General features: G+C 45.5%; 1 protein-coding gene across 13 annotated transcripts in view; it reads right to left on the bottom strand.

The window, feature by feature from the left end:
* Window positions 1–19,294: 19,294 nt before the first annotated feature.
* SIPA1L1 (signal induced proliferation associated 1 like 1) overlaps window positions 19,295–24,140 on the bottom strand; it is a 425,147-nt gene continuing 420,301 nt past the window's right edge. For 9 of the 13 annotated variants that reach the window (XM_032180028.2, XM_032180032.2, XM_032180033.2 and 6 more), the window contains 3 exons: window positions 23,264–23,378; window positions 20,373–20,457; window positions 19,295–19,682 (listed from right to left, as the gene is read on the bottom strand). In XM_032180028.2, coding sequence (XP_032035919.1) covers window positions 19,539–19,682; window positions 20,373–20,457; window positions 23,264–23,378 — 344 coding nt within the window. In that variant the 3' untranslated portion in view covers window positions 19,295–19,538. The remainder of the gene's footprint in view (window positions 19,683–20,372; window positions 20,458–23,263; window positions 23,379–24,140) is intronic. The other 4 variants (XM_032180041.2, XM_032180040.2, XM_032180036.2 and 1 more) reach the window with 1 other exon arrangement.

A 24,140-nucleotide genomic window follows, 5' to 3' on the forward strand; every position in this document is an offset into this window, starting at 1 on the left:
ATGGCTCAAACATGCCTCAAACAAGAAGCCAGTTGCTAGGAGACCAGCAGACAAACTTCAAGAGATAGGTAGTTTCTGCCTTTTCTCTCTGAACTTCTCTATCCAATCCCAGCCCAGGCCAGCCTATCGGTACATATAGAAAAAAGAAAAATAGAAAACACACACACCGCCCCCCATTCCATAACTTCAAAGGAGACTTTGCATGTGTTATTAGGGAACTCACAAAAGTGGTTTTGAACACAGAATAAAATATGATGACAACTTTTAAACTTGTACCCGTTAACTCTGCTGTCTGGCTTCTTTAGGACACCAACATGATGTGCTGGTAGAGAAACTTGTATGATGTCGTAAGGGCTTTTTTCCTTTTTCATTTCATGTTCCTTCTTCTGGAAATATGAGGGTGGTAGGTTGGACCACAGAAAGAAACCTAAAAAAAAAAATTAAAGAACCAGTAATTATTCTATACTAAATTTGCAATGTAAAGCACCGACTTGGTTGGTCAGATAGCCTGGATCTTTTAAAAGATATGGAAATTCAATTAAATAATAAAAACATTAAAATATTCACAAAGAAAATATGCAACACCAATAAGAGATTATAAAATGTCATGTGCCACAGGCATATCTAATTTGTTCTTTTAGTGGCAGGCAGTAAACAGGACGTTGAGAAATTTAGATTCGGTTTCTAAGTTGACAGAAGTCCCTTAGCATGGCACCGTTGTAAACAGGAACCCTGCCAGCATCCTGGGCTAAGGATCCTGTGATCTTTTCAGCATTTCCTGAAGTTTTCTGTCTGGAATAGGCTGACCCTGCTATTATCCTGGGACCTCTTCTTTATGCCTGAAATAGCCAGAAAGACTGAAGGCTCAGTCCAGCTTGTGAAGACCAAAATGCTTACTATTTAGCCTGCTATATAAACACCTCTGATTTAAATCAACACCCAAAGTTGAGATGTTTTTTAGTTCTTCACTTAAAACAAAAATATTTTTTACAATATTTGTAAAACCAATTAAATACATTCACTATTTTCAATGCCCTTGTTTTCTTCTGGTAGTTCAGTGATGTATATGTAATAATGTTAGTGATTCAATGTGTCTTTTTTCTCTAGAATCATCTAGTTGATTTGGATATATTATATGCATGATTTCTTTTCTCACTTTATTACTCATAACTAACAATCTCGTTCTGAATTCTCCATTCTGGAAAGGGAATATTTCTTTAATTTTCAGCCTGTTTCAGCTATTGTAGCATCAAATTTCAAAATTATTTCTAGTAAGTTTTAAGATTATTCCTTGTTTTCTGTAAATATTCTGTAAATAATCTGTGGTTATCATCAAAAACATCACTTAGCTAAACATTGAACACACAATATTATTTCAGGCCTTCACACCTATTTCCTTGTCTTTGTTGAAACCTTTGACCTTGGCTGTTTATCAAGTCTTCCTTTGTCAGTTTAGTAATGGCATGAGTGCTTTTTTGATATGCAAGCCTGCTCACTTTTATTAGTGTTTCCACTTGTTAAAAATGTATGCAGTCAGCCGGGTGCAGTGGCTCACGCCTGTAATCCCAGCACTTTAGGAGGCCAAGGTGTGCGGATCACAAGGTAAGGAGCTCAAGATCATTCTGGCTAACATGGTGAAACCCAGTCTCTAAAAAAAAAAAAAAAAAAAAAAAAAAAAAAAAAATAGCTGGGCGTGGTTGCAGGCACCTGTAATCCCAGCTACTCGGGAGGCTAAGGCAGGAGAATTGCTTGAACCCGGGAAGTGGAGGTTGCAGTGAGCTGAGATCGTGCCACTGCACTCCAGCCTGGGTGAAAAAGCGAGACTCCACCTCAAAAAAAAAAGGATGCAGTCCATTTCTCTGAAGATTTTCTCTTTCTTTTCTCTTTCCATTGTTCTTTTCAGAGCTCCACTGCCATATTTTCTATTTTTATTATTTTGACTTATTCACATATTATCCAGGACCTAAAAAAATTCAGTGCAACTGTATTCTGAATGCATACCATTTTAAAATGTACTAATCAAAAACATGAATTGCCATAAATGTAAAAATTAAAATATTAAAATTATGTTTTCAAAAAACTTTTTTCTCTCGAGTAGTCACACATTTTATTTTATTTATTTGTTTTTAGATGGAGTCTTGCTCTCTCACCCAGGCTAGAGTGCAGTGGCATGATCTTGGCTCACTGCAACCTCCACCTCCCGGATTAAAGCGATTCTCCCAACTCAGTCTTCAAAGGAGCTGAGATTACAGGCATGTGCCACCACACCCAGCTAATTTTTGTATTTTTAGTAGAGATGAGGTTTCACCATGTTGGCCAGGCTGGTGTCGAACTCCTGACCTCAAATGATCCAGCCACCTTGGCCTCCCAAAGTGCTGGGATTATAGGCATGAGTCATTGTGCCCAGCCACAAATTTTAAATTAAAAGATAGACCTGGCAAGGTGGCTCACATCTGTACTCCCAGCACTTTGGGAGGCCGAGGTGGGAGGATCACTTGAGTCCAGGAGTTCAAGACCAGCCTAGACAACATGGTGAGACCCTGACTCTATTATTTAAAATAAAAAAAATTTCAAAAGATTTTTTAATGAAAATAAAAGACAAAATTTAAGTAACATAAAGTAAATCAAGCTTTTTTAAAAGCTGAAATTTTTATTTAATATTTTGAATTTAGATTAAATCTTAAACATTTTTATAAAAATAGCACTAAATTCTAGTGGTCATTTTCTATAGAGTTAACAATATAAAGAATCGACATTTCACTTCAAACATGTTACCTCTAGCCCTTACATACACACATTTAAGAGGAATACATATTGTTTAATATCACAAAGCGCCCTTCAGCCACCATGCGTACCTGTTGTGAATATCAAAGAACTGAAACCATGAATTAGAACACAAAGAGAAGAGAAAGGACTCAGCACTGTTGAGAAGCAACACTTTGTTGTGCTTTGATGCTAGAAGAAAGTATTTGACAAGTGAATTAATCTGTCTTCCCTCCGCCCTAGGCACTTCTAATACTTAAATCCTTTCCACGCTTCTGAGCAGAAGAGCCTGTAAACTTTCAAGCGGCTCTGTCACAGCCACCTTTTGTTTGGAAGACTCAGGGTGAAAGATAAGAAAGGCAATTTCAGGCCAGGCTTTGTGGCCATGCCTGTAATCCCAGCACTTTGGGAGGCCAAGGCAGTCGGATCTCTTAAGACCAGGAGTCAAGACCAGCTTGACCAACATGATGAAACCCCATTTCCACCAAAAATACAAAAATTAGCCAGGTGTGGTAGCATGTGCCTGTAGTCCCAGCTACTTGTGGGGCTGAGGCAGGAGGATCGATGGAGCCTAGGAAGTCGAGGCTGCAGTGAATCATGATTGTGCCACTGCACTCCAGCCTGGGTGACAGAGTGAGACCCTTTCAAAAAAGGAAAAAAAAATTAAAAAGGCAATTTCTCTGAGGCCTGAACAGTGTTCCTGAGGAAAGTATCTGTTTAGGGTTACAGGTGACCCTGTGCCAGCTCTAGGGGCCACATCTGAGTGACAGAAGCGTTAGGCGTTCTTTCACACATTGTGCACCCTGGGGATATGCGGGCCCCATAAGAGGGACACGGTGCCCCTCTTGTCCAGGTTCAAGGGTGGCACTGTGAGGGCCCATTTCTCTGGGATGAGGCTGCCTAGGGCTGGGCTCGGGAGGCAGGAAGACTAGAATGGAATGTGAGAACTTCCCACGCGCAGAAAGGGTACCGGTGTCTCCAGGTTCTGAGCAGTCCCAGCCACGTGGCAGGGCCTCAAGGGAATATCCGCTTGAACTCAGCAGAGGAGGCAGGCCCAGCCTGTGCAGTGACCTCTGCGCCCTGGCTCAACAGGAGGGCATTGAGGACCAGGGGGGTGAGGACGAGGGGTCCGTAAACCAGCCAGTGGCAACCAGAAATCAGAGGCCTCTCCTGCCCGCACCCCGGGACTTTGATAGGACCCCGAGAGGGAAGGAGCGAGACTCTGTCATGGAAAGAATTGTATTCCAGCCTTGCCAGACTAGATTTGACTTGAAGCAGGAAGAAAGAAATGTGACATTATGACATTTCTCACCTCATTTTGTTCAATAAAATCAGAAACCACCACGGAAGTAACTTTGGTTGAGTCGTGGCACGTTTCTGCAGCTCTTCTCTCCTCCACCCCTGGAAGCGAGGGGAGCCCACGGTCTGGGGAAGGGCAGACGTCGGGGCCTTCCCTACCGGACAGCACTGCCGCTTCTGCAACCTGCCTTCCTGCTTCTGGGGTCTCAGCGGCCTGACCTCGCATCAGATCGCCTGAGGGCCTCTCAGGTGTTGGTGGAGGGAGGTCATCTGGGTGGGAGAAGTTTTGCCATCAGCCTGAGGAGAGGACAGTGGGGATTCTGGGCAGAAAACAATGCGAACCATCAACAGAATTTTTTTTTTTTTTTGAGACGGAGTCTCACTTTGTCGTCCAGGCTAGAGTGCAGTGGTGCAATCTCAGCTCACTGCAACCTCCGCCTTCTGGGTTCAAACAATTCTCCTGCCTCAACCTCCCGGGTAGCTAGGATTACAGGCGCCCACCACCACGCCAGGCTAATTTTTGTATTTTAGTAGAGTTTCTCCATGTTGGCCAGGCTGGTCTTGAACTCCTGACCTCAAGTGATTCACCCGCCTTGGCCTCCAAAGTGCTGGGATTACAGGCGTGAGGCACCGCCCCCAGCAACAGAAGTTATTTTCTCCTCCTGGCCTTCCAGGTTCAAGCAAAGCCAGTGTCATTTGCCCAGGCCTCTCAGGATCCCTTTTGCTTCCAGAGACTCCCTCTTTACTCCCCACCCCGGGTACCCAGAAAAGTCCTTGAAAGAAATTGTTCTCCTCCTGCCCACGGGTGGGGGGCACCACTTGGCCAATGAATGGTTACTCCCAACCTTACCCATGAGCTCAGACACTGACAAGGCTGCAAGTCCTGCTCAAATCGAAATAGGAGCTATCAAATCCCGGGAGAGCCCCTGGCTCTGAGCCCAGTCTTCTTGCCTTCACGATTTCTCTTGGCACAGAATCAGCCGGGAAACGCGCTCTTTCACTTGAAGGCAAGTGAGGACTCGGACAGCAGAGGGAGCCAGCAGCCCGCGGTTGGCGCTGAGGCCCGGCTTCTGAAATCCCATCTGTTCCCAGAGCTTGTTGGCGCCCCCCGTGCAAGTTGGGGCACACAGAAAATACAAGTTTTCTTAAATGAATGCCTCCCAAGGGATCAGAAACAGGGCCCGCTGGGGTTTTCTCACAAATTCGTAACCTGCGTGGCTCTCCCGTGCCAATTAAATAATCAGGAGGAAATACCGCGTTTGTCTATTAAAGCCTGGTGTTGCTTCTCAGAGACTCACGGTGTAATATCAGAGGGAATTTACCTTCCATTGGGATTCTTTTGCCATAAACAATTCCTCCTCTTCGCGGGAACTTGCATGTCGCCTCTTCCCCTCGGCCCTCAGAACGGTTACTCTGTGGGCAAGCAGGAAAAGGTATGGGGGTCTCTGTGCTGAGCGCCCCAAGTGCCTCGTCTATAGGCAGACATTTGGATAAGCTAATCAGCTCCTTAACCAACTATCTGATATCTGATTTTTAAAAAGGCTTTCATAAAGTACTTTGTGCTACAGTAATATTTCCAAAGAGGAGCTGAACCCATTTATTGCAATGAACTAACACCTCGGATGCAATACTGCTTTTCACCCAGCAACCCACGGCCAGGCCAGGCTTTCTTATTCCTGTTCTTCCGCCGAGGAGTCAGAATTATTTGCACCTCCTGCTCGTGTTCTCCACAGATTTCGTGGGGGCAGGTGCTGTGGGTTTCTGGAGATGAGCACTAACAGCTGTGCCACTCGAGACTTAGAGGAACGCCCAGTCTCCCTCCTGCGTTCTCCACTGCGGTATCTGGTTAGTTTTCAAGGCCCGGTGCAGCCTGCACACGTATCTTCTCTGTGGCACCGCGGAGGTCTCAGCCGCACAACTTTCAAGTGGACGCCAGGAGTCTCCACAGAAGAACGTTGATCACTCAGTGACGAGGGGCGGAGAGATCCACACTGCTGAAGTTTATCAGAGGAGCCAAAGTCTGCCCTTATCTCACTCAGATACTACAGGATGCCTGGGGCTGAAGGATCAGGGAGGGGCAGTAGGGCCAGGAGGGAACCTGGAAGGAGAAGTGAGAGTAGGGGCTTTGGATTAAGCCTGGATTCATAACAGGTGGAATGACACTTCCCAAGGAGGCCTGTTTTGTTTTGTTTTCAAGAGATGGGGTCTCTCTGTGTTGCCCAGGCTAGCACAGTGCTGCAATCACAGCTCACTGCAGCTTTGACCTCCTGGGCTTAAGGGATCCTCCCCCTTCAGCCTCCCAAGTAGCTGGGACTATGGGACTATCGGTGTGAGCCACTACACCTTGCTAGTTGTTGTTTTTCCCCCCAACCCCCCACCTCACCCCATCCCATAGAGACTGGGGTCTCACTTTGTTGTCCAGGCTGGTCTTGAACTCCTGGCTTCAAGTAATCCACCCTCCTCAGCCTCCCAAAGTGTTGGGATTACAGGCATGAACTACCACACCTGGCCAAGGAGGCTTGTTTAAAATGATGCATCGAGGCCAGGTCATGCCCATAATCCCAACATTTTGGAAGGCCGAGGTGGGTGGATTGCTTGAGCTCAAGAGTTGGAGACCAGCCTGGGCAACATGGCAAAACCCCATCTCTACATTAGCCGGGTGTGGTGGTTAGCACCTCCCAGCTACTCGGGAGGCTGAGGTGGGAGGATCACTTCAGCCCAGGAAGTCAAGGCTGCAGTGAGCCAAGATTGGTGCCACTGCACTCCAGCTTGGGTGACAGTGAGACCCTGTCTCAAAATAAATAAATAAAATGATGCATCCTGGATGGTGGTGGCAGCAGAGCCTGACCTCAGCCAGTCAGTGTTGTTATCGGGGTCCTCTCAGAGGTGTATGACTCACATTTACGTCCAACAGCACACTTTGTGCTAAATGACAGCATCAGCATTGTTCAAACTACTCAACAGACTGAAACAATCGGTCAAATCTGTAAGATGAGATTTAACTGAGATATGTGTCTTCTTCCCTTCCCGTTTTGAATGGAGAAGAAATGACCCCAAAACACCACAGGTGAAAACACCTTAGGTGTTGGGATCGCCTCTGAGCTCATGTGGGATAGGACGCCAAAAAAAATGGGGTAATCACAGGCTGCAGGCATCCTAAGGATATTGGATCCAGAGTTGGAGGGCCAGTACCAGTGCCGGAATGCCGTGCTCATTTCTGCCTGTCTTTGAAAGGAGCCCAGGAGAGTGGGAGACTGAGGCCAAGGCAGGGAGCAGCAGTGAGAAGCCCAAGATGCTTGGTCCAGGAGAAGAGGCTGGGAGAGGGAGAGGATAAGGCAGCCACCTCCAAACAGGGAAGGCAGCCTCAGGAAAGGGGAAGGGAACCAGACCCTGTAGGCTGGTAGCCACACTGGCCCAGGGCCTTGGAATCCGACAGACCTGTGTTCAAATCCAGCCAAGTGGGTGGGCAATCTCCTTAGCCCTTCTGAGCCGCAGCTTCCTCAACCAAGGGATAATGGGACAATTGAGCTCCCAGAGCCACTCAAGGACAGGATGACAGCCACGAAGTGCTCGGGAAAGTGCCAGAAGCATGGGAAGTGCTTCAGAAAGTGTACCTTTTGTTACTATCCGGTGGAAATTAGATGGAGGCAGATTTTGGTTTAGTGTAACAGACCCTTGCAACACTTGGAGCCGCCTTACTACAGAGTGCAATATGGGCAGGATACGAATATTCAGGTGGTCACAATACTGAAAACTCAATGCTTTTGTGTGCTTTGCTGCCTACCTGGAATGATTGCAAATATTTCCTATTGCCTCAAAGGAGAGTTGACAATTATGCTCTCCCTGCCTTTGAGGAAAGGACTATGCTTGGCCCCTATCTGATTACCCCATGCGGACCCCTTCCCACCACCGCACTGCAGAACAGCCAATCAGAGGGGAGGGGTGGGAGGCCCACAGCTGGACCAGAGGAGGCTATCCCTAACCTGCGGCAGTGGTTCATGTCGCCCCCATTAAAAGAGGCTCAGCCTTCTGACAGCACAGAAGCTGTGGAAGCAGAGACTGGCTGGACAGGGCTGGGAAGTAGAGAAGATTCAAGTATGAGAGGAGGGGGATGTCATTTCCCCCCCTGAACAGCATCTTTCTTAGAGCGTCACAGTGATGTGGGAGACGTTCACTGCGGCTCATGGATTGTGGTTGTGTCTTTTCCCTCCCGCTGAGGGCTTTTCTTGATTCCACTTCCTGCTGCACCCAATAGCCAGTTCTCTGACAAGTTGAGGATTTGGGCTCAGCTGGCAGGGCATGTAGCTGAGCACAGGAGGGAGACGTTGAGGGGTTGAAGCTGACAGGTCTCCCAAGGATGAACTCACACTCAGTCTCAAGGTGCAGAAGGCAGGGCAGCCAGTCTGCCTCCCAGTACCTTTAGGTGACCAGGCAGAGGGTGTCATGGCCGTGCAAACGTGAATCCTGGCACATCACTTCCCTGGCAACAGAAGTAAGATGGCTGTCACTGCTGCTACAGAGGAGGAAGCTCAAGAACATAGCTGACTCCCAGACTCATGCTGCACTGGCTGGGGCTTCCTCACACTGCCTCACACTAGCTGCCTCCTGACAGCCTTTTGTACTCTTGTCCTTCTGCTAGACCTTACATGGTCTTCTGGAGGTGGTAAGGGCTGCCCCAAATATATAGCAAACCTTGCATTCTTAGGAATGAAGTGCCAGCATACAGAGATGCTCTTTCTTGGTCCTTAGCTTGACTGAGCGAGGTAAGCCTGGAGGTCACACAGCATCAGACCCTCTTGGAACCTGCAACAATTGTGAGCCTTTGCCATGGGTTTTCTGGGCTGAGATTCTTGGTCTTAGTGGAAAGAGGGGCTGGGGTGAAGGCTGATGTCCTCTTCCTCTGCCAGTCTCTTCTTATAGCAAACCATGGTACTTAGATAAAGCCAGCGAGAAAACCAGGACAGTGAGAGGAGTGGGGAACAGGAGGGCCTCACTGTCTAGCACAGATGCTTCAAAGGCCTGCCCTGTCCCCAAGATTACCTGAGGAATGGGGTAATTTCTCTCAGGTGAGATCAGTATTCGACTGGGTTTTTTATTACTCTAGATGGAAATTCTGGTATTCTGATCCTGATAGAGGAGTGAGGAGTCTGAAAGGAGAATGGGGTCGATTGTAGTGGAGACAGAGGAGAGAGGCTGGCTGTGGCAGATGAGAGGTGGTATGAACTCTTTGACAAGCCCCTTCCTGAGGGAGGGGGCCTATTTCCCCTTTCTTTGACACTGGGCTTGACAAAGTATGAGGAAGCAACACTCTGACATTTCTGGACCGAGCTTTTAAGAAGGCTGGCAACTTCTGACTGGGCATGGTGGCTCACGTCTGTAATCCCAGCGCTTTGGGAGGCCGAGGTGGGTGGATCATTTGAGGTCAGGAGTTCCAGACCAGCCTGGCCAACATGGTGAAACCTCATCTCTACTAAAAGTACAAAAATTAGCCAGGTGATAGTGGCATGTGCCTGTAATCTCTGCTACTCGGGAGGCTGAGGCAGGAGAACTGCTTGAGCCTGGGAGGCAGAGGTTGTGGTGAGCTGAGATCACACCACTGCAAGACTGGCAACTTCTACTTTGGGCCCTTGGAGCCCTGAGCACCATGCTGAAAGTCGAACAACCCTGCCAGAGAGTGCACATGTGAGCTTTGAGACTATATGGAGAGGGAAAGGGGCCCAGCTGAGCCCAGCCTTCTCTTCCACTGTCCCCACTGAGGTGTCAAGATTGTGAGTGAAGCCACCTTGGGCTCTCCCAGCCACCTCGGCTGCCAGCTGAATACCTCTGAGTGACCCCAGTGAATGCCATATGGAGCAGAATAATCACCCAGCTGAGCCCTGCCCAAATTCCCAACTTGTGAAACAGTAGATAAGAACATGCTTGTTGTTTTAAGCAACTAATTATGAAGTAGTTTAAGTGGCTATAGATAGCCAGAACACTGGCTAAAGGAAGAGGTCATGACCAGGAGCACTGACTCCCAGGTGCCCCTCTGTGGACCCTTGGCAGGCAGTCAGGAGGCATTTGGGCTTTTGCTGGGTTTTACACTTGGGAGCTGAGCTTGTTTTGTTCCTCTTAATCTGTTGCTTTACCAAGCAGACTGCAAGGACCTTGGGCACAGTTTTTTGACAGATGGGCTTCAAGGTATAAACTGGAAATCTCTTCTTTGTCTTTAAATTGCTGAAAACAGGGATCAACTTTGAAATCCATGCCTCCTACCTGCTCAAGGATAATGATACAGAACCAGCAGCAGAGGGTATTACAGCAACATCAATAATGAGATCTGATTAGACCTGAGTGTAAAATTAACATTGTTGCAGTTTGTCCTAAGGAGGGAAGAGTGTTATATACAATATTTAGAAGTTGGTTTTGAAACAAAGATTTTAATTGGCTTCCACTAAGCAAATGCTTCTTAGTTTAAAAAACGGCAAACCCAGGTGTAGTGTGGGATGAGGCTAAGAACTATCAGCCACTGAGTAAATGACTGCTCTGAAGGTCCCTCTGGCCTTCTCTCATGAAAGCACCGTTCTGGCCAGACATTCCTCACTTATTGAGGAGTGGCAAAGCACCCACAAATCTGAAGCCCGACAACACCCTCACCTACCATACCTTAACATGCTGCTTCCTGGCTCAGAAGAGCTGGCCAAGGGCTTTGGAAAGCTTAGGACAGAGTTTCCCTGAAGAGTAGTTCACTGCCCACCCAAGTCATACATACTAGGGTCACTTATTAAAATGAAGGCTCTATGGTTCCAGCTTGGATCTATTAATACTGAATCTCTGAGCCTGGAGTCCAGAAATAGGAATTTAACAACTTCTCTAGGTGATGCTGATGCTTAAAACAATAACTCAGACTTAAGAATAAGTCTGAGAACCACTGTTCGAGTTTCTCAAAGCCTCTTTTACCTTCAGATTTGCCTGGAATTTGATAGGAAGCTATCTCCTTGAATTGAAATTCATAGAGGGAACCTCTGTATTAAATGAGAGAGAATGTTGAAGCACTGTTTTTTTGTTGTTGTTGAGATGGAGTCTCACTCATGGAGATGGACTCCATGGAGACTCACTCTGTCACCCTGTCAGTCTCACTTTGACACTCACAGTGTCACTGGAGTGCAGTGGCACTATCTTGGCACCACAACCTCTGCTCCCAGGTTTTCTGCTTCAGCCTCCCAAGTAGCTGGGATTGCAGGTGTCCGCCACCATGCCCAGCTAATTTTTATATTTGTAGTAGAGATGGAATTTCACCATGTTGGCCAGGCTGGACTCGAACTCCTGACCTCAAGTGATCTGCCTGCCGTGGCCTCCCAAAGTGCTGGGATTACAGTCATGAGCCACCACGCCTGGCCAAGAGAGAATGTTGAAGCATTTTAAAGGCCCCTCTCCTCTAAGAGCCTCCCAGAAGAGGTTGTTTCCTCTGAGCCCTCTGGCCTTAGGGTACACTTTTGTTGTCTTTCCTGTTCCCTAACCCCTATCCCATTTACAACCCTGTGCCAATGATGCTGCTCTCTAGATCTCTTAGGCAAAGCTCCATGCAACCAGGCCATGCAGGGGACTGATAGGTTGAGACCAGTAAGAGTGAGAAAATAGATTAAATATTGGTTCTAGAATCAGAGGGCTGTGTTTGAATCCCAGCTCTGCCATTCACCAGCTATTTTACTGCAAACAAATTATTTAACCTCTCTAGGACTCTGTTGACTGTTATGTAAAATGGGGACATTAATAGCACCCATCTCACAGGGCTATTGTGAGGACTCAAAGGGATAATGCACACAAAGTGACCGTCTCCTTAATACATGTTAGATATGATTATATTATGGTGGAAAAGGGGCTAGAAGACATGATAAATAAGAAAAAGTAGAGGAAATAGAGAATTTTTATCCTGGGGAAGACATAACATTGGGAAGACCTGACATTTTCTAAAAAATTAGTGGTTATAATCTGGGAAGAGAAACTATTTGTTTGTATAACTTGAAGTGATAGGACTGGAAGTAGTTGTAAAAATTAAAGGGAGGTCGGGCATGGTCGCTTACACCTGGAATCTCAGCACTTTGGGAGGCCAGGGCAGGAGGATGGCTTGAGCCCAGGAGTTCAAGGTCACAGTGAACCATGATCACACAACTGCACTCCAGCCTGGGCCACAGAGAGACCCTGTCTCAAATACAAACATTAAAGGGAAATGGATTTCTCCTGAATAAAAGGAAGGACTTCAAAGAGAAGTTGAGAGATCAAGTGTGCAGCCTCAGGAAGTAGAGAGTTCCCCATCACTGGTGTAACCAAAGACAGGTGGCTGAACAGGTGGCGGGACAGTGAAGCGGAGCTTGGAACCTGGGCTGGGAGATAGAATATATAAACTTTAAAGATCCTTTCCATCTTGATTCTGTGTTTCGTGGTTCTAAGTTTATTTAAAGACAGCAAGTGTCCACTAAAGAAAGGTGAAGAGATAAGTTCTTTGCAAAGTGATTCTTTTTTTTTTTTTTTTTTTGAGATGGAGTCTTTCTCTGTACCCCAGGCTGGAGTGCAGTGGTGCGATCTCAGCTCACTGCAAGCTCTGCCTCCCGGGTTCACACCATTCTCCTGCCTCAGCCTCCCGAGTAGCTGGGACTACAGGCGCCGGCCACCACGCCCGGCTAATTTTTTGTATTTTTAGTAGAGATGGGGTTTCACCGTTGTTAGCCAGGATGGTCTCAATCTTCTGACCTTGTGATCCACCTGCCTCGGCCTCCCAGAGTGCTGGGATTACAGGCGTGAGCCACCGCGCCCGGTCCGCAAAGTGATTCTTAAAGCTGGCTTTTACTTCAAGCTCAGGACACCACCCAATCACCATTGATCAACTACCTTGGAGACAAAATCTGTTCCCTATAACTTGCATTCACTGGTCCCTATTTTGCCAAGATCAAGGCCAGTTTGTCTTTTTTTTTTTTTTTCTGAGATGGAGTCTCACTCTGTCACCTAGGCTGGAGTGCAGCGGCACCATCTCAGCTCACTGCAACCTCTGCCTCCCGTGTTCAAGCAATTCTCTGCCTCAGCCTCCTAAGTAGCTCGGATTACAGGCGCCCACCACCATGCCCAGCTAATTTTTTTGGTATTTTTTAGTAGAGGTGGGGTTTCACCATCTTGGCCAGGCTGGTCTTGAACTCCTGACCTTGTAATCTGCCCGCCTCGGTCTCCAAAAGTGCTGGAATTACAGGTGTGAGCCACCGTGCTTGGCCGCCAGTTTGTCTTTCACACCATGGTTTTTCAAATCCTTAGTGAGCAGTGAGTCCACACCCCTGCTCTCCGAGATGCACCAGGTCTTGTCTTTCTTTAAGTAGAATTGCTTGTTGGCAGTGCCTGTCAATGAAGTCCTCACTCCCACTCCAGCTAGCATTGTTTATATTAAGCTAGGTAGCATTTATGGCACATGTTTTAATAGGCATAGCCTCATTAATTTGAAATGTACCTACATTGGGATGAGTTTATCTTTGTACTAAAAAAAAAAAGAGTTTGCTAAGCATATTTATTGTCTTAAGATTACAGAGCAATGTTTAAGTTTCTTATGAGAAGTAACTGTTTCAAATACCCTTAAGCTCGTTAAAAAAATTACTAGGTCACTTACAAATCCATCCTACCTTTTCACTGAGACAAGTGACTAAAGGACGACCTCCTAGCAACTTTATTAGTAATTTATTGTTTGCTCTTTGAATTGGCATAAAATTCCCTTCTTAAATGTATTTCACTCCCAGGAACACAGGGTAGGTGAGGGTGGGTGGGCCTATGATGGGGATGTGGTTTGGGGAAGGAAATGGCTTCCTTGGGTTTGGTGATGAGATTCAGAGGACACCAACTCAAATGCCTTCTTACTAGGCAAGTTACCTAAATGTGTGCAGTGAGCTGGGAGCACTCAAGGCAATATGGAGTGGGAGCATCAGTGGCAAAATAGAGAAACCATCCCCTCCCAAGCAGTTTATACTTTTGCAAAAGAGTTGGATTTTATTGGCAGATAGCCATTTTGTGATGCTTTTTTAAAATGCTGAATTACAGTCTTGCACAGGAGATGTGACTGGGTGAGCTTATTAGAGATTCAGGGGTGCACTAACAAGATCTAATGTATAGGGAGTTTGGGCCACTTAAAAGGACTCGGCACTTTGGGTAAGAAAAATGAATCATAGATGCATCAACAGAACATACGATGAGATCTTTGAAGGAATACATTTACATAAAGATAGGGAGCAAGGTACCCAGAGCTTAGGGTATTTAGTCTAGGAGATCATTCAGGTTGAAAATGGGTCATGAGAGATACAAATGGAAGGATAAAATGAGCTGCATGTGTTTAAAGGTGGGGCTGAGCCTGGCAGAGGAGCTGATTAAGAGGCATGATGAGATGTGCTAATTTAGAGTGAGTAATGGAAGGAACTTTGGGAGATGCCTGTTCACAGGACTGAAGGCAAGTGGGACTGAAAGGGTATAATGAGCGGTGTAATGAGAGAAGGGAAGGTGGAACGCTCTCTTGGGTCTCAGGTGTGATGACTCAGACACACAGAGGCAAGACAGAAGGAGATGTCTGATTTGAAAGGGTGGGGGACCAGAAGGGCATAATCTGACAAGGTGCAAGGGAGCACAATGCTGGCAGGCCCAAGAGAGGAGGGGGATCCGCAGAGAGGAGCAATAGAGGGGGCCAGGTACCAGGAATGAAAACCCCAAGGTGGTAATTATCTTCTCAGAAAAGACAGCCGTGCCTTGGAGTGTTTGAGCCACAGTTTTGCAAAGGATGCAGAGGACCCGCAACTCCTTCCTTCTGTCTTTTCTTTGGACAATAGCAGAGAAAACAGGCGATTGTGCAACATGGGCCCTGAAGTGAAGATTTCTGAACCATGTGGGACCCGGATGAGGGAAATTGTGAAACGTGCTTTTCTTGTAACTTTGAGGTTTCATACGATCTTGGAGACTGGGTGAGTAGGCTGGGCTGGTTGTGGAAGTCAATGACTTGAATTTAACATTCTCAGCCTGGAACCAAGTGTCCCCATCTCTGTCCCCCGCCAACCCCACCTCACCCCACATCCCCTGTGGGTACAACACTGCGGGCCTGGCTCCGGGGCTCTGCACCTGCCACCCCAGGCCCTGCTTTCCTCAGCAGCTCTGCCATCCCAAGTTGTCATCTGCTCTGAGAGTGCCAAGGTCACCCCCTTGCTAACCTGGTGTCTAGTCTCATATAATTAATGGTGGTAAAGGAATTCTAGCTCCATCTAGGTAACACAAGAATTTAAAATAGTCAAGTTTCATGCACAGGGGGCTCTGAATCACCATTGTAGTAAAAAAGGAAAATAAAATTCTTTCATCTAACTGAATTTTCGAGTTACAATTTAAGCCTGTTTCCCTCTGCAAGGTAGTCTGTGGACGGCTAACCTGTCAACATAATACTCAGTTATCTGGACACGGTAAGTGCCTCATACCTTAGTTTCCATTTCTTTTAATGCTGGCGCCTATGGCTATTCTCCTGTTAATCCTATTCTTCTAAAGCATAACCTGGGAACTTGTAGAAAATTTAAATATTTTCTACTTAATACCTGCACAATCACTGATCCTGGGGGTGCAGCCACGTGACCTGTGTTTTGACAAACTCTGCAGGTGATTCAGATGCAAGCTCAAGTTTGAGTCGCTGTTCTAAAGTTTATAGCAAAGGGTTAAAAGCACCGACCAATATTAAGCAAAGTGGACGAGCTCATTCTGACTCTTCCGTCCCTTAAGCAATTCTGCTTAAGGAAAGACATGACCTGGTGCTTGTCGGGGAGTAAGGGAGTAGGGGTACAGACTCACTGCTAAGGATGTGAAGAACTCTACTATGAATACATCAGGACTCTGTTCTGGAAAAACAACATAAAAGCATGAACGTATTAGAGATATAGGACAAAGGAAGCCACTCGATGTTTATTGAGTGTGTACGATTTGCCAGTCACTGCCTTTACATGTCTGGTTCTGTTTAATTCTTAAAACATGAGGCTTTAACTACTTTACCAGATTAGGAAACCATGCTCGGGGATTAGCTAATTTTCCTAAGAACGCAGATGGTAGTAATGGATGGGATTTAAGCCCCAGTCGAAGTTAAGTTATCTTTTTCTCAAAAGATGATGCCTATGGAAGGGTCATTAGTGACAAAATTCATACATAGAAAAAGTATCCAACATTACTGTGGCATCTTCATTCTTTTAAGATCACACAGGACACAGGTCATATTTAACATTACCCAAGTCTTTTTTTTTTTTTTTTTTTTTGAGACAGGGTCTCTGTTGCCTATGCTGGAGTGCAGTAGGGCAATCCCAGCTCGCTGCAGCCTCGACCTCCTGGACTCAATCTATCCTTCCACCTCAGGTAGCTGGGACTACAGGCATGTGCCACCATGCTCAGCTAATTTTATCTTTTGCAGAGATGAGGTCTCACTATGTTGCCCAGGCTAGTCTTGAACTCTTGGCTCAGGTAATCCTCCTGACTTGGCCTCCCAAAATGTTAGGATTACAGGTGTGAGCCCTCACACCCAGCCAGTCTTCACTGGGTGTTCCTGACCCATGTGTGCCATCTTGCAGTTTAATATCCACTTTGTTTTTTCTGGGGAAAAAGCACCTCACACTTACTCAAACATTGCACTGTGAGACCGAAAAAATCTGGGTTCAGATCATCATTTTACATTTAACTAGAGGCAAACAGTATAAGTTTGCTGGGCCTGTTTTCTTTGCCCTTGGACTATCGTTCTTATCCCCACCTAAGGAGTTAGTAACCCAACCCAGCTTATCACCGGCACCCGATCTGGAGCGCAAGCACTGGCCTTCCCAGTCAGCTCATGGATGAAGATCTTCCACCAATGCAGGCCCAACAGCACCTTCTCCCAGGAGCTCCCAACCCATGTGCCAAGCCCTACAGAAATAACATATAAGCCCTCCGAACCATGTAGGAATCATGGTCTAAACAGACCTTTTTAGCTAGTTAATCAGAATATTTTGTGGCATCCATTCTTATGCTAGTCCAAGAACTCTGGAATCTGTAGAACTGTTGAACCAAATAAAAGGAAGAAACTCTACTGTCAGTACTCAATTAGCTGCGCCGCTGGAGAGGAACAGTGACGTGGTGGATTAAAACAAAATTGGTTCGGTTTGACTTTGGAATGCACTGATTTTTTTTTCAGTAGATTAACTTTTCTAATTATATTTTGCACAGCCTAATATTAACAGGCATTTGTATTCCCTGGGCACACAGCATCTGACATTGAGAGCTGGGAGATGCAGCCCAAAAATGTGCTGGTCTCAGAGAATAACAATGTTATGAAAAATCCATGCATGGATAATGAAGAGGAAGCTAATTATGAAGTGCCCTGCAAATATTAAATCATAAGCAGAGAAGGCAAAATAGTAATTCTCTATCGACATGTGGACAGAGTAAAAAAGTTTATTAACATTCTGAGAAGGACAGAAATTTTCAAGAATCATCATTAGTGTTAACAAAGCTTGATGAAAAAATTCGGATGCAAGAAGGGTCAATGAGTTATTGGGTGGTCTTTCAAATAAGCAAACCTCAAGCAATAATACCAAAGCGTTTTAAAAGAGCGTTTAAAATGAATTTTATTCTTTGAATTTTACAAGTAGTCTTTAGAGGCTTCAAACAAGAACTCTGTTGCAAAACTCTAATAAATAGCTTGCCCCAAGTCCCCAAACAAAATGTAAAACAAAATGAGAACTAAACTCAGAAGGATAAGCAAGACTTCAGAATGCTTAGATGTTAGCAATATTTCTCATTTACAAAGAGATATCAGGCAATGTACAATCTCCTTCATACAAGTCAAAGAGAGAAAGAGACAGACAATTGAAATCTTTACAAAGCACTCCGAAATCTTCCTATTTCCATGATAGAAATGTCACCAGAAAAAAAAAATCCCATGGAGAAATCACAAGAATGAAACTGTAGCATAAAAATCTGGTAGCGAATGTAGCAGGGAGAAGAGAGGAAAATCCATCCTGTTTCTTTCAGGGATGGAGAGAGGAAGGAATTGAGATTACTTGGGGGAGGGAACTTCCAATCAGATGCTGCTAGAGTGCTGAATGTTCCCTTAGACCAGAGTGGCCACTGAAAGGGCAGAGGGGTAGGTTTAGTGACAGTTATGAAGGCAACAAACAAAGGGGTCTCCTCAGGTCAGTCAACACTGGCCAGCCCCATGTCTCTGTGCTCTACAGCAGCCTTGGAAGAGTGACCCAGGGGCCCGAAGCAGCCTGCATCACAAGACAGGAAAAATAGCACATCAATAATTTCTGCAGCGGAATCCTTTGGATGGCCATGAAAGGATGCAGAAAATGCCGTGCTGAAATTTCACACTGGGACATGCAGATTTCAAAAGCCCATTCTACTATCACAGTCATTGTTCCTAACAAGCAAGGATTAAAATTCACAATTAAACATTCACTGTTAGCTTCTCCTAGTTACAAATACTGGTGAAGTCTTGCTCTGGAGAGAAAGATTAATTTAGAGATATGGTCATTTTGAGCAAGCTAAAAAAACCAATTGTGCCACATTTTTATCTTTAAAAATCTTTAAAACGACGTATACTTTTGACCAAAATGCATTCAAAATGCAGACAGGTAAGGTTTTACTTTGGGGGAATTCTGAAATCAATTAATGTTTGGAGCCAGGAAGCTGTAAGAGAGATTGATTCCAATTTAGTGGGGGCTCAATCAAGCCAAACAAAAAGGAGTCCTGCAGCACAAGTGGGACCATCTTCCTGGGGAAAGGGAGAAGCAGGAAATGACCTCACAATGCAGGACTGAGAAGGGGTGTGGCCTGCAGGCACTGTCAGAGCTGCTCTGGTTTACTGACTGTCTGTTAAATATTTAACTCCGGTCCTGCTGATCTCTGGAGGACAGGTACAAACAGCACTAGCTCATGCACAAGTCATTCAAGGGAGGTAGGCATTTTCTCAAAGCCAACTCCCTCTCCAGGCATTTTAAGGAAGAAGGTAAGGAAATATCCCTCTCTACTCCCCAAACAAGTTATAAAAACATCCTTTTTCTAGGAATAATGACATCTGTTAGAATAACAAGGGAAAGCTTGGGTTACCTGAAGTTGATAAGAAAGCTGATGGGAATAGAGGCGGATGGGCCGGGGGCACCCTGGTCCAAGGCCCAGTTTCTTCTTAAATACATAACAGATAAAGATATTGTGCAAAAAAATAAAGACATTCACATTTTAGCAGTTAAACTTTTATTTTACTGTTTAAAATTTTTATTTACTTTTTTTGTTTTTCTTTTCTACAAAAGGCAGGTGATGATTGTTGATCTGCAACTATTGTGTTGTGCACTCCCCGAAAGGGGGCAGAGTAGGAAGCCGAGGAAGGTGCTCTGAGGATGCTTTCTACGGAGGGAATAAGGGCTGCAGGACACTTGCTGGAGGGAGTGTCCGGGCCCTTCTCCTGTCCTCCTCAGCCTTCCCTAGCTCATGTCTATGGTATTGAAGACCCATTCCGTGAACTTCTTCAGCTTGTCCGAGGCGTTCTGGGACTCCTCCTGTAGCCTCAGGTTGTCCTCTCGCAGGTGCTGCACCTCCGCCTGAAGGTGAGCTTTGTCTTCTTTTTCCTGGGAGGCAGAGTGAAGTAGAAAAGCTAAGAGGTGTTGGCCCCACCTTGCCCAGCTCTTCTGAGTAGTAGCTATGGACCTGTTTTGATCTTTTGTCCATTTCTATTCTTCGTTCCTCCAAACACCTGTCTAAACGGACTGGTATCAGGTGCTAAGATACTATAAGCTCAGGGAGCAGGGCTTCTAGAGAGATTCAACACTGCAGGATTAGCTGTAAGTAATCCTGGAATGTAAGTACATTAATGTGTATTTTAACGTCCTTGTTAGTCAGGATTGTCTTAAATTTTGAACAATTGTGTTGGTGGCTGATGTCTTGATATAGTCAAGGCCACCCAAAAAACAAAATATTCAGTTCTTTTGGTGCAAAAGCCCCAATAACAACGACTACATGGGGGTCTGGGCTACTGACACATTACACAAGGAGTGGGGAGGCTGGAAGAGGACCCAGATGGGGCTGGCTGAGGTTGAAAGCCTTTTACAAATTATTGAACAGTTTTTCTGTACACCGGACGCCGAACGCCTCCTCGCGCTGTGTGTTCCGGTGGCAACTGACATCCCTGCAGCCCCAAACACGTGCAGGCACCGGGAAGACACCCACGTCTTATTTCACCACGCTACTTAAAAAGGGCTCTCATGGTTCAAGGGCAGTTTGTACAGACTGGACAATTTGCTTTGAGAGTACATGTTTACCTTCTTCAAATCTTCCCGAAGCATCTTCAGCATACCTTCCAGCTGGTCCACTTTAGAAGCCAGAGTGGGAGAGGAGTCTTTACTGCTGGGAACAAGAAACAAAAGACCATGTTGGCAGGGGCCTCCATGGCTGGGATTTTTTTTTTTTTACTCTGAGGAGGCTGTATTTATAAAATGGTTTTCAATGTCAAATTACTCAGTATGGCGACCCAATGGATATTTTTACTTTAAAAAAGAAAATGGTAATCTTAAAAAAAGGTAATAAAAGCTTGAATTGCAGCCAATCAATAGCTTCCTTTGTTAAAGATGCTGCATCCTCATGACTAAAGAATGAAGCACAATAGTGAAAATGGTCTCTTTGGCAGCACAAATACTTTCTGGCAGATATAACTGTCAAACAGTAAAATGATTCCCAGGGAGGCTCTGGGATCTCTCTAGTGGGCTTTGACAGAGGAGTTACTCCCCTGTGCGTGGGAAGAAAGCTGGGGAGCTGATGTGATAGGCAGGTCGTCTCTGGTCCCCAAGTGTGTGGTCTTAGCTACTCATGCAATTGCAGCTAAGGTATCATGCCTACATCTTCAACCACTGGTCTAAGTATCTTGTTAGCCTAGGCTTAATGTCTTAAATTCTGTCCCAGTCTGATCAAAAAACCATTTTCTTCTCATTTTCTCATGTTTTGTTTTTGGCATGCTAATCATGCCATGCTAGTGGAGTACCGAAAGAAATGTGAGCTGGGGTACGGCAGGCCAGCCAGCGAGCCAGACAGACGGCATGGCTGGGCACGCTCACCCTGAGGGTCCTATGGCTGAGGAACTAACCACTTTTCTTGCCACAGTCTCCTCTACCTGAGTTCAAGCTGCTAAATTTTCCTGATTCCTAGCCAATCAGGGGCACACCACAGAGAACCCGAAGTCTTCCATTGGGAAAACATGCAGAGCTTCTTCCCAGCACCAACAGGAAAGAGCTAAGTGACTCTGAATTTTCTAGGTCATGGAGTAAAAGGTATTCTTTACTTTAAAAATAAAGGTTCAAGTTAGAATTCCTGACCTCAAATGAATTGTGTTGATGTCTTCTGCTAATCCTAAATCTACAAGAGGCCCCAGAAGGCAAAACCCACCGTGGTGTACAGTGTGGCAAGGCTGTGAGCTGATGGAGTGACCATGACCTCCAAACTCTAAGGCAGGAAGGCCAATGAAAAGCTGACAACGAATGGGTTTGAAAAAGGACATGGTCAGCTGCATAGTATGGTACGACACGCTGGTCCGATTTTGGGTGGGCTAAAGGCCACAGATGTGGTAGAAAAGGGGTGGTGCTGGACAGACACAACGAGGCTGGGGCCGGGCAGCAGCGGTGTCCTTCGCAAAGCCACTACAGCTCATCGGGACTGCAGCAACACTCAGGAGCATTCTGTCTATTCACCTCCATTTCCATTTGTTCAGTCCACGCTGACCCAAGAAAAGAGCCTGTCATCACCCTCATCTGCTGATTTTTTTAATAATCCTTTCTCAGGAAAACAGTCTTGGCTCACTCAGACTTCTCTTTGTGGAGGCTCCTTCCTAACAAGGCACATTTGGGGCTCGCTTCTGGGATATGTATTTTTAAAGTTCTCAGCAGTCAGCCTGATTGCTGCTCTCCTCACCCCAGCAGTGCCAGAGGTAAGTGCGGCCTCTCTCCTACACTCATAACAAATGATCCCCTATTCTTGTGCCTTCTCATTGAGAGCCAGAAGTCCTCAATGGCAAGCCCCAGTTTATCTGTGCCATTTACTTCAATTGCCTTTCCTGTTACTGTCCGTTTCTGACCAAGTTTTACAGATACCTGGAGTTTTAATCACCCTTGAAAAGTTTTTTCCTTTTTCTTTTTTTTTTCTTTTTTTTTTTTTTTTTGAGATGGAGTCTCGCTCTGTCGCCCAGGCTGGAGTACAGTGGTGCGATCTCGGCTCACTGCAACCTCCGCCTCCTGGGTTCAAGTGATTCTTATGCACTGGCTTCCCAAGTAGCTAGGACTACAGGTGTGCACCACTATGCCCAGATAATTTTTTGTATTTTTAGTAGAGACAGGGTTTCAGCATGTTGCACAGGCTGGTTTCAAACTCCTGAGCTCAGGCAATCTGCCCGCCTTGGCCTCCCAAAGTGCTGAAATCACAGGGATGAGCCACCGCTCCCAGCCTCAAAGGGTTTTAAGGGAAGAGATTTCAAATGAATGAAATTATTCTGCAACAAGAAGTGCTTACTAAATGTTCCACACCTGACTGATGGGATGCTTTAACATACAGAAATTAGCACACATAAATCTATCAACCTCACCATTTTGAACCTAAGGGGAAAACAGAAAAGTCGGTCTCTGCATAAACAGAAGTTGTAAAGTCCCTGCTCCTGACTCAGAAGCCCTTAGGACCTCAGTTGTTGCCTACTTTTCACCTTCATACCATCTTAACCATCCTGGTGATTTAGCTTTCCAACACATAGATGTGCAGCAGCACACTGGGAGCCACTAGGACTCAGCAAGCGCATATATAAGCATGACCATCAGCGACACTGCGGAAGAGACTGAAAACCCAGACTGCAGGACTACACAGCACAGAGCACGGGGATACTTAGAGCAAATGGTCTCTCCTACCTGCCCCAACTGGCCCTGAGGGCATAAATGTATTATGACATTAAATAATAATGAATATTCATCATTATGGCCATATAAGTCATCAAGAATAGTTTAATTATGTCTACAGTATTCAGTTACAAAGCGTTCTGACTAAAATGTAAAGTGTCTAGCCCTGCAGTGATGAGCTTCACTCAGCTGCTCCATGTGGCTTCCATCTCTTCTCCCCATAGATGCAGTCACTGGCAGGTGTGACACAAGGTGCAGAGTGCTGCCCTCACATGGGGACCAACCTGCTGTAAGGCTTCATCTGGGCCAGAGCCTGGTCCTCCAGCTGATCACTGTTGGATGCAGCACTCAAGGGGCGATGGTTTTCATCACTAGCAGCAAAAAACGAGGCTCTCTGGACTGGAAAGGAGAGAAGAAACCATTTAGTATTTTGGAACCACATCCCTGGGGCCCTATCTATCAAAGTCAACAAGTGGTCTAGTTGGCAGTCATGTCTAGTATTTCCAGTGCAGGATGCACTGGAAATCTTATTTCCCAACACTCACAGGGAAAAATATGACTGTTTTAGATATAAGAGGATTGTAGCCATGTAATTTCCCTTTAAAAAACATTTGTGAGTCAATTTCTAGTCCCCCCTCTTCCCTGCTCATCACTGTAGCATTCTATGAAATGTTTCTGTGGAAACAGTCCTTGTGCCAAATTTCCAGACCAAGGCTTTCCACTCAGCAATGAAATAAATGCATTCGAGAGCTAGCATTATGCTTAAAACTTCTTGAAGTATGTTTTCCACAAGATTCCTGGACACTCTGGTTGGCTTTAACATAAATCCATGCCATCTGTGTTCCAAAACATACCAAGTTAAAATTTAAGCCAAGAAAACTAAATCAAATTTAAAATAATCTCCCATTAGAAACCAAAACTTCTACCATTTGTATATGAAGGAGATTAACCAACAAATTGAAAAATCAAGTTAGAACTGGGAATTTCCATCTGCTAAATAAACAGCATGAAGGTAAAAGGATTCGCTGCTGACCATTCCATGGTTGCCCGACCTACCGATTCTGTGGCCTAGTAAATTTCTCCCCCAAATTAAAACTTGACTAAACAGAAATTTTCAATTCTCCTAATTAAGAGCAACAACAACAACAAAAACAGAAAAAC

The sequence above is a fragment of the Hylobates moloch genome, unplaced genomic scaffold (genome assembly GCF_009828535.3).
Source record: "Hylobates moloch isolate HMO894 unplaced genomic scaffold, HMol_V3 SCAFFOLD_16, whole genome shotgun sequence".
NCBI classification, from domain to species: Eukaryota; Metazoa; Chordata; class Mammalia; order Primates; family Hylobatidae; genus Hylobates; species Hylobates moloch.